General features: G+C 46.1%; 1 protein-coding gene across 2 annotated transcripts in view; it reads left to right on the forward strand.

Moving 5' to 3' along the window:
* LOC118504311 overlaps nucleotides 1-10,341 on the forward strand; it is a 43,538-nt gene extending 33,197 nt beyond the window's left edge. For both annotated transcript variants that reach the window (XM_036038614.1, XM_036038613.1), the window contains exons 3-5: nucleotides 5,812-6,324; nucleotides 6,394-7,669; nucleotides 7,920-10,341. In XM_036038614.1, the coding sequence (XP_035894507.1) occupies nucleotides 5,812-6,324; nucleotides 6,394-7,669; nucleotides 7,920-7,942 (1,812 nt within the window). In that variant the 3' untranslated portion in view covers nucleotides 7,943-10,341. The remainder of the gene's footprint in view (nucleotides 1-5,811; nucleotides 6,325-6,393; nucleotides 7,670-7,919) is intronic.
* Nucleotides 10,342-11,220: the final 879 nt, after the last annotated feature.

Genomic DNA, 11,220 nt, shown 5'->3' on the forward strand with positions numbered 1-11,220 from the left:
TATACGATTACATCAGCATGACCTAATTTAATTTCCGTTCGGTCAACTGCTACCTAGGGTGTGCTAGTAAGACAAATTTGTCGCAGGGTTTTAGGTCTCCTTTTCCCCATTCTTTATTATTATGAAGGTTAAACTTTTGCGCAATTTTGGAACTTCTATGGCTTCAAAAGCTTTGGAAGATTTTCTTTAGGTGAATTAGCGAGGGGAGCATTTCAATTTAGCGATTTTTTGTGAAATTTTGAAAAGCATATAAATTTTAAAATTCAATTAAAAAAACTGCCCACAATTTTATTAACACACACGTTTAACGGAAGTAGAAATGTATTAGAAATCGGTATATCCAACAAACTGATCGCATTGGAACAGTTCCGCTCCATAAACAATAGCTTTCCAGCACGAGAAAGAGAAACGGTAGGAAGAAAAAAGGGTGGTGAAAATCGAGAAAACACAACGTGAGTGCCGTTTTATTTTCTTCAAATGGGAGAAAATTTGAAAATTGCATCCATTGAGCTACCCCGATGCTCGATGCGTCACGGATAAGCACCGGTGGAAAAGGTTTTTGTTGTTGTGAATTTATTTATATTTCTCACTCACTTCACGCTGTTTACGTCCTCCACACCACGATTCACATGTGCGGCGCTCGTGCAGCCTGTTGCGGATCATCCCCGGACCGAAACACATACACACAAGCTGATGATGATTTGTGAATCGTGCTGATCAGCGGGTAAAAGAGGGTTCGTCGCTTTGGCGGCGCTTCAATCACCCGGCTGCGCAAATGTATACGCTTGCCCAGGCGTAGGGTAAGGCAAAGGAGAAATTTTACCCTGCCCGGCGCGAGAGTTTTGTACCGTTCGCAAACTTTCACTTTGCTTTCCACTTCACGCCACGGGCCACGGTTGACGTTTACAAGCCCGTTGAAGGGAAGATCATTGGACTGTAGCGTGTGTGTGCGAGTGTGAGTGTAGCTGGATTCCCTCTAGCGTTAGGGAGTGTCAACATGGCTATGCATACCATAAAGCTTTGTTGTTCGATTGGATTAGAACATCTCATGGTGCCGTCGCACTAGCGTCCACAAACAAGATCTCTCCTCGGTCAATAGCGCGGTAGCAGCGGTGAAGACGGTGAACCGTACGGACACCGGGAGGAGTGCGAACCTTCCAACACCTGTCGGGTAGGTTTGACTGAGCGAACTGTCATTCTTGAACTTTCGCTGAACGTTTCTCTCAACGCGTCACAGCAAATCAGCAAAGCGATCGGATGTGATCTTTGATTTATGATAATCCTTCATTTTGGTTGTGGTTGTGGCAAAGTCATTAAAGAGATTTCCCCGTGTGCGAAATTGGGTACTGAATGGGCCATTTGTGAGTACCTGATTGATGTTTATTTAGTTGGCGAACCTAACCATAGGATGGCCGTGGGTTAGTGTGTTCCGGTTGTTTTGACATATCGATCGAAGAAACGATCGTATCTCCCCTTGTATTGAATGCTAATGTATAAGCTTTCTTTTTCTTTTTCTTCGGAGCGATTCGCATTTGAACTATAATCATTTCCTTTTATGTCTTTTAATGACACACACACAGAAGTGACTCAGTTATCACAGGTATCCGTCTTTCGTACTGAATGAAGAAAGTGATACCCAGTTTGTTCACTCTACCAAACAAGCCTTAATCATGGGTGTTGAGTCGGCTCGATCCGCCCCAAACATAGCTTGAAGTGAACCACTATTAAATCATTAACCAAAAATTAGTGACCGGAATCGATTTTCGATTAAAGTTATAGATATTTCCACTCCTAGCAAGTTATGTACGAGTGAGCATATGTCAGAGGTGCCACTTTCATAGGTGGTCACCATTTTTTTCTTCTTTACTATCTCCTCCAATTCACCCCTTAAACGATTTTGCTATTTTGGATACAATGACCCAGTTCCTATCGGAGATCTCACCTTTCGTTTGGTTCGGCTAGACCATGGCTGGTAAAAAGGTGAAACCAGCCCTGAAGGGGGTATGCGCAACAGGCCACCCCTATAGTGTGGAAGGTGATCAGGACACGAAATTAATTATTCCAAACTAACATTTTTTCTGTCGCTCGATCGGCAACTTAGGCGAGGTATAGACACTGCGGTAGTTGCCGTAGGTTGACCAAGACACGAAGAAATGGGTTGGATCACTTTTTCTTTCAATCATGCTATCGTGATGAGGGTTTGGGATGAAAACAGGATCACTCATTCATTTATGTTGTCATTAGTGTAAAGAGCGGTCACTCAATTCTGTGCCGCTGGTGGACGGATCGCTGTAAAAAACGGCGGCGACGCATAACGACGAAGGATCGGCGGGAATGTGTCAACCAATGTAGCGTCATTAATCATGCTCGCTCGAGTAAAACTAGTTGAATAAAAGTTTTCACCAATAGAATAATAAATATTGTTATTTTGTTTTTCAAGAGTATGTGACTCGATTGGTGATACTTATTATCAAGCCTTAAGATCAACTTCTTGTGAGTTCCGAACGACAAGAATATTAATTAAAAAAATTAAGTAATTTATTTACTACACCGCCACTGCTATATCTGATGTTTGAAGCAGCTGGACAGGTATGCAAATCGGTTGCATCTGCTCCATTGATCGATAGAATCGATCGATAATTAGCGCAACCATCCCACTGACAGTTTGAAGCACACTCTACGCAACCATTGACAGCTCGTTCGATCGTATAGTGATCGATTAGTCGACAGGGTAATGATCACTCGCAAGATTGTTGTTTACCTAGCCTGTGCTCCACTCGCACAGTAACCCTATCAACTACGAGTTACGAGCGAATAAAAAAGCTCCTCTAATTATTTCCGATTCCATCAGCTAATTGACTGAAGGAAAGTATCCACTGATAGGACACAAAACGGATTCCAAAACTGTCTTCTCGGCCATGGGTAGTGGTGGATCAGGCACTTGTTTTGTGGCAAGACACAAAAAACCTGCACACTCACAAATCTCCGTGCTTACAACAGGTTTTATCTTCAAACGACATTACATTGCTTTCCTACTCTCACTCTCGCTGAGCGCATTTCCTTCTCTCTGTCCTTGCTATGTTCCCGTTTTTTCGAAGCGATCCAATCAAAATACGTACGTACAGGAGGGATGTATTTATCTATCTGTCACTTGCAGCGATCCGGAATTCCGTACGGTGGGGAACCTACCATACCATGTCCGGTGACCGTAGTGCGTGTGGTATCGTCTTGTCTATGGTCTACGGATTGGCATGGCATCGATTCGATTCAGTTCGCCCGTAACGTTGAAAGTGCCAGACGCGCAGTGGAAGGAAACAAATCGAAGAAGAAAGTGTAACGACGATACTAGCGGCCTTTTTCTAGGGCACTGCCGAGCCGTAGCCGCAATTATGACCATACCTGTCCGTCGGTGCACCAGTGCATTGGGGTGCATTTTCCACTGCACTGGTTTTGCGTGCAGCGATCGAGAGAAGGCCGGTGGGACGGGTTTGTGGAAAGATGCAGTGAAGCCAATGTGGTTACATTGAAGGGTGATGTGAGATGGCGAGATACGTCGCACAAGTCAGATAAACGGCCGGAGAAAGCGATTTGAATAATGCGTCAACCAGCGGAATTAAGCGACGGAAAAGTGGATAGCGTGGCTTCAACAAAAAAAAAGCATGCAGTTTAGCGAATGGCTTCGAGGTTTGGCAATCGTCAAAAAATTGCCCTGAAGTATTTTCACTCTACAGCTTATGCTTTTGAGCCAATGCTTTTCAGTACCATCTATTTCTGCGGTGAACTCAATAATGGACGACGTATGCAGCACAACAAAGTATGTCGGCTTCCGTGACGTACACACTGATGCGTATCCTCAGATGTGTTTCCAACAAGGCAGAGTGCAGTGTATGCTGATGTTTGCACGTAATTTCATCCCGATAGTAATCTACCGTCCACCGGATGTTTTGATGCACATGTACCCATTCCTAACTGTGCTGCGCAGCTAATGCACTTTCTTCCACGGTAGCTAATGTGATTCAATATTTCACGGTTAGCTTCGTGGCAGCGGGATTTTCCTCAAATCAGTCATAGAAAACGGGCATCAAATCTATCGCTTAACATGTAATAATGAACCAGCGTGCTTGTTTTCCCGTGTACTGTTATACGGTAGTCATTTGGTTTAGCGCGCCCAAATTTCTTGCCACCCGGAGCAGCTTGTGCCCCGTACGAGCTGCTCAAGTGCTAATTTATGGGCGAAGTCGTTGGACATGCGGCATTAGGCATTTTCAAACACGTCGGTATACTTTCTTCACACCGACCCATCTGTAATTGGGTTATCAGTCACGGATCTTTAAATCCACCGGTGTGAATCTGCCGCCGCTCAGTACGGCAAGCGAGCAAAAATCGTTCGTCAAAATCGAATTAAGAAAAACCACACATGCGTAGCGTTTGCAGGGGGAGAGGGAGGGAGATATTTTTTACCAGCATGCCAGAGTACCTTACGAGGGACCAGAAGCTGTTTATCTGGACTGACCTAAATAAGTGGTAAGCTTCTGTAAAGGATTATTTGCTAATCGAACGCATTGTGTGAGAGGTTGCAGCAATTAGAGCACATCGAAGTGCGATGGAACGTGGGGTTTTAGAAAAGGTCGGTCTGAGATACATTCAATAATTCGCTAGACTGTGGCAAGATCAGATCGAAGATGGATGTATGTGCATTTTCACTGTTTATTTAAGTAGTTATTTAAAAAGTCTCTAAGTTCTTTTTTTTAATTTGAACTTCGTCCTTGATTACAATATCTCGCCTCTTAATTTTGGAGACGCTAACGTGCATGATTCAAGTCGACTAGTGTTTTGCAATGGTTGCTGCACCCAGTCCCGTACATCTAACGTCTTACCGATACGATACGAAGAGAAAGCGCATCCACCACGTGTAGGCCGGCCGTACGGTACCGTGTACCAACGGAATGCTCACATCTTCACCGTACCACACACCCAGAAGGCCGCTCGCATACGGCCAACACTTGCCCATGTGCACATGTCCAGTTTCGGTCGCGTACGGCTACCGCCGTATACAAGAAAGCGCAAGGAAAATCTGTACCGGTTTCGTTTAATTACTGGCGTGTTGTGTTACTTTTTTTTTGTTCATTCGTGGAATCATCTCATAAAATAAATGTGGCTTCGGTTTGCACCGCAAATGGACGGACTGGTGGCAGTGTTTTATGAGCTGCTGCTCCTCGCCGGTGCAGTCGGTACGTATCGCGGCCGGAGGCTTTGTGAAAGAACGGTACCAACCGCTGCCGGCTCCGCGAGGATGAAGGGCACAAGGAAATGGAGGCTGTGCTTCTTTCTCCGCATGGTCGGGTTTTGACGAGAAGCGAAAAAACAATATCAAACACACACACACTGAAGTCGCAAGCCAACGCAATGCATTGCTTTTGGGAAAGCGATGTACCTCGTATGGGCCGGTTGGTTGGTTGGTAAATGAAAGCTAATCGTAGCGCAGCATTTTCCATGCCTGCGCAGGTTCATCCCCGACCAAATGGTACATATTGTAATGCGCGCAGGAATAAATTGAATCAAGTTAATTCGTGAGCATTGAAATTGAAATTGTAGTAAAATAGAAAGTACGTTTGGCTTCGGTTGAGGTTGGGTGAAAACAATTGGAGGGAGATGGTAGCCCGTAAGCTTAACGTTGTTTGTCTGGTGCTAGGAGGTACTCGAACATGAAGATCGCGATACGATGATGTAGTTGACGAAGATGCAACTGCAGTGTGCTGAATTGTTTTCCGCCCTTTCTGATGTGATTTTCTTTCCCTTCTTCGTTTGCAGAATGTCCACTGTGATGCACCGTTGGTCGATTCGGCAGCACTGCCGTTGGAGCACAGAGCCGTCTACGGTCCGCCTGCACCATCACCAGTATACGGTACGCCTGGTTTGCTGAGTGGCGGCGGAGGTAGCAGCGGCCTTCTCGGAGGCGGCGGCGGCGGTGGTGGCGGTGGAGACGACCCGTGGCCACTGTCCGCCTCGAACGACAGCCCGCAGATCAAGCATCTGCAGGTGCAGTGCGAAAAGACGCACATGCGCGTCAACATCGAGTTCGACCGGCCATTCTACGGTATGATCTTCTCGAAGGGCTTCTACAGTGATCCGCACTGTGTGCATCTCAAACCGGGCACTGGCCATCTAAGCGCCACCTTCGAAATTTTCCTGAACAGCTGTGGTATGTCGAGCTCGGCCAACCATAACGCGGCCAGCTTCGGCGGTCCGACACCGTCCGGCAGTTACGTCGAGAACACGATCATCATCCAGTACGACCCGTACGTACAGGAAGTTTGGGATCAGGTACGTATTTTCGAATATAGGACGGGTGGCACCGGTTCAGTTGAACACTAATTATTGGTTTTGTTTTAGGCTCGTAAACTTCGGTGCACGTGGTACGACTTCTATGAGAAGGCGGTCACGTTCCGACCGTTCCAGGTGGATATGCTGCACGCCGTTACGGCCAACTTCTTGGGCGATAATCTCCAGTGCTGGATGCAGATCCAGGTCGGCAAGGGTCCGTGGGCGTCCGAAGTTTCGGGTATCGTGAAGATCGGCCAAACGATGACGATGGTGCTGGCCATCAAGGATGACGAAAACAAGTTCGATATGTTGGTGCGCAACTGCGTCGCTCACGACGGCAAACGGGCCCCGATTCAGCTGGTCGATCAGCACGGTTGCGTGGTGCGGCCAAAGATTATGAGCAAGTTCCAGAAGATAAAGAACTTCGGCCCGTCCGCATCGGTGGTTTCGTTTGCCTACTTCCAGGCGTTCAAGTTCCCCGACTCGATGAACGTGCACTTCCAGTGTGTGATCCAGGTCTGCCGGTACAACTGCCCCGAACCGAAGTGTGCCGGTGGAGATTACGGACTTCCAGCGCTGACCGGCAACGGTATCTCAGGCGAATACGGTGCACCAGGTGCGCTAAGCGGCGAATACGGACCACCGCATCTGTCCGAGTATGGAGTGCCACCGGCAGCCTACCCCGATCCTCGCCACCCTTCGGACGCGTCCGGTGCGTACTCGGAGAACCAGGACAGTGTTGTACCGGCGCCGCAAGCACAAACGTCTGCCAACTCGGCCGAAAACAAGTCCGACGGTCCAGTGAACGCTAACGATCGCATCGAATCGCAGGCACAGTCTTCGAACCCCACGTCAAACGATATTCACGATCACATCAACATGCCACCACCACCACCACCAGGCCAGACGTCGTACGTCACCGTGACCAAGCAGAAGAAGGACGATGGTCTGTCAGGCGAGAACAGCGGCAATCTGGTCAGTTTGGGTGGCCGACCACGTTCGGTCGAGGGACTGGATGATCTGCGCGGCGTGCGCCGACGACGGGACACGATGTCGGTTGTGATCCGGCCACGTATCTACAAGCGTGACGCCCAGGAGATGACGGACGTCAACACGGAACGCATCATCCAGGTGGTGGCCCCGGGAGACGTCAACTTTGCGCTAAACAATGCATCCGGCAACGAGACGGTCGTGATCCAATCACAGCGAACCGTCGACCCGGAAACGATCTGTATGTCGGTGCCGAGCTTTGTCGGTGGACTGGTGATGCTGCTGCTCGTGCTTGCCGTCGCATCTCTAGTGGCCGCCTTCCTGTTTGTGCGCGTGCGACACTTCGACCGGAAAGGTACGTCCGTCAACCGTCGGCCGCACTTTGTATTGTCCGAGCTGTGGACTTAAGGTGCAGCATGTTTAGGCGATATCTTATCGTTCGTCTCTTTTCTTTTCTTTCTTTCATCTCACGCCATCATCTCCGCTTGGTACACCATGATGGTCCATACTGATGCACTCTTCAATCCTTTCTGTGGGGAACGTTCATCATCATGGCACGACGCACTTGTCTACGCACTCTGCACTCTGACTTTACCAAACCACAGCCAACCCATTCTCCGGACACTAAGCGAAAACTATCCGTGGGTCGTCCTCGTGCCTGAATGCTCGCCAGGGAGAAAAGCTAGCGGGTGTGCACCTGCACCCCTCACCGAACGACCCCTTATGCGAGTGTGGGAAGCTTTCCATCGGTTCTATTGCAATCTCGACCCTCGCGGAGCACCTTCAACTTCATTTTGTAAACATTTCTTCGGCACAGTCTGAGCGTTGTCAATCGCTGCAGACCAACCGCTCTTCTGTTACCTGAGCACCATCTAGCATCCATCAGAACCATAGGCAGCTTCCGGAGGAATCGAACATATTCATTCAACCAACATGTGCATCCTTGCTATATCCCGGTTTGTCAGTGTAGTCAGGGTCGCTTTCGAGAGGGAGGGAGCGATAGCGCTAGATAGACGAGGGACCCAATCGAATGTACGAAACGAAATCTAGAAACACACTCTCTTCGCAGCATCGCACTAATCAATGTGGACGATGGGACTACACCAACAGTTTCGAGAAGAGACCTTAACCCACCCATCCAACACCAACCCTTAATCTAGCGAAACCATCTAACACCTCATACCGTCATCGTCATTTCCCGTGCGCCCTCGTGCACTACTAACACGATTGCCTCTTAATTTATTACGATTATTATTATTATATTATTATTATCGATTTGGGTACTACCACTATCGCGACCGAACGTCTCCCATTCTACTGACATTCTATTTCGTTTTTTTTTTTGCGTTAAGTGTACGATACCAAACGAATGTGTATTACCATACCACCAACAGTTAATTTATTGCACCTTCCCAATTCCCACACCTTGTGTTATCATCCTGTACATCTTCATCTAACGTTCCCCGTTCATGCAAGCTCTTCCTGTTCGGTACTCCCATCGGCATCGCTCCACTTGTTGCGTGGTGAATTCTGTTGCAATAGAGTAGAAACAAGATCACGCAAACTCTCTTACCTGGTAAGGCGAGGGCATTAGCAATCAGAAATTTAAAGACACGCGCGACATAACGTTCATTGTGGGGTTTACACGGATAAGGGCAACAAGTGACAAGTTCCTTAGGAGAGTGCATAGTGAGGAATGTGAGGAATTCACGACTGCCGTTCCTTGTCGCTTCCCTGGTGTGCTGCTAGTTCGTAATGGCGCTTATTATCGTAGTTATCACCATCATCTTATTCATTAGAAAGAATGTCGTCCATCTCGGTGTCCTCGCAATGCTCTGCTTTTTGAGGGTAGTTGGTTAGTACGAATGGCTTCTCTAGAAGTGTCGTCTATCTACTCCCTAGATTCCGGTACACAGAGCAATCGCAGGGACACCGATATGCGCACACATTCGATCTTATGAAGAACGTGTATCTTTGCTTCAAAAGAATATTTATTTATTCCCTTAATTTTCTACCTACATTCCTTAGTCACCACGTTCCTTTTTTTCGACAACAAGGCAACCGTCTGTTTTCACACACGCACACACGTGTTCTATTGCGTGATCGATCGCTTTTCTTCCCGCCATCGTTCACGCACGGCTGGGCGATGGTTGTGCTTGGTTTTTTGTTTCGTTTTGGAGCTCTTGTCTCCCGTACCATTGTTTTCGTCGAGTGTACTCACAGGTGCAACAAAAGCATGGATTTTGTGTGATCGATTTTTTTAAATTTCGACCGTCGGTTGGATGTCCACCACTAGTCTTAACGGCGATGTCCGGTGCGGTTCTGAAGTTTAAACAATGACATATCTTCAAACTATCTTTTTGCGCTGAGTACAAGCGCGACAAGATGATGCGCGTATCAGCTGGAAACCCAGGTCCGGGGTTCCAGAACACGAGCATCCAATACGAGAATGGTAATAGGTTAGGATGGATTAAAATGTAAGCTCCCGGTAATAGCGAAACAAACCTCTGCTGTATGAATATTTTGGTGATTGTGCTTGATAACAGTATTTTTTGTGTTTTGTTTGCTCCAATCGCTCCCCGATTTGCAGGGACGTTAATGGTAAGGCGTAGAAAAGGAAAGCGCACACAACGCATGTGGCTCGAAGAAAAGCGACTGAGGGACAGTAAAAGGAAGCGAGCAAATGCATTGGAAAAATTAATTAGAACAAGCGCCGCAGTATAAGGTTAGGGTCGATTTGTTTTGTTTTCTTTTATTTTTGGTTTTCTTTTTTAAAGAATGTATATCATTTTGTTTGGTTTTTCTTTTTTTTTTTTTTTGTTCGTTTTCCGTTTCTCTCGCAAATCTAATGGAAACAGGCAGTTAACAGGTGTGTGTTGTTGTGTATTGTAAACTCGTTAAATCAGTTTATCGAAACGTAGTTACGGTACTACATCCTTGCAAATAACAGCGACGTGGATATTATTGTAAATATTTATTGAAAAGAATGATAGTTGAAGAAAATAAAGTGATTAGTAATGAATAATAGTGTACGTTTTTCAGTTTTATTTTTTTAACAGATAATTCTCCAATTATATCACAAAACAACAAGGAAAACTATTTGATCGCCAGACAGATCGTTGGTAATATTTAATACTTGAATCATGAACAAACGAAATTTGAAGTAAGTAGAAAAAATATTTATAATGGGCCGATCAAACAGACTATCTACATTTAATCTGAAGCAATAATACAACTATGAATAAATAGTAAAACGTAGTCCCATTTTGTCGTAGTTTCAATCATGAATATCCCATGCTGCCGTCCGTAGATCAAAACTTGTATGGACCGAACAGCACAATTTTGTGCCAATCCAATGTCCATTGTTCCAGTCTTACTGACGAACACTTCAATGCCATCACTCATCTCCAGTTGAGCCAAACACACTTTCCCTGGCCTTGTGGACGTACTGAAAAGATTTTCCAGACTGGGCCGGCCAGAGTCATTAGTATAGCATGACTAGGACCTGGCTAGTCTAATCTGCTGCCAAGTAGTTAGCTTACCTAACCGTTCAGAGAGCTCATGAATGTAGCGGAGTTTTTATTGTCCTTCCACACATATGGGGGCAAATATGATTCAAAGCATTCCTCCCTTGGTTGCGGCCAAGAAGAATTCGTTTATATTGGACAGAGTCATGTGTAAGTTGTAAGACTACAAATGTCTTGTCTCACCTTCGTCCATCACAACATTTATATTCTTCACATTACAAATACAATGCATGTGTACAAGGAACAATATACATATAGCCTCATGTATATGTTCGTTCTACACACCTTACCTTATATATATAAGGATTGAACAATATACATATAGCAATAACAGTACAGAAGATATAAATGCTATAAATTGCAAAAAAAATGTTTTTTT

The sequence above is a fragment of the Anopheles stephensi genome, chromosome 2 (assembly GCF_013141755.1).
Source record: "Anopheles stephensi strain Indian chromosome 2, UCI_ANSTEP_V1.0, whole genome shotgun sequence".
Classification (NCBI taxonomy): domain Eukaryota; kingdom Metazoa; phylum Arthropoda; class Insecta; order Diptera; family Culicidae; genus Anopheles; species Anopheles stephensi.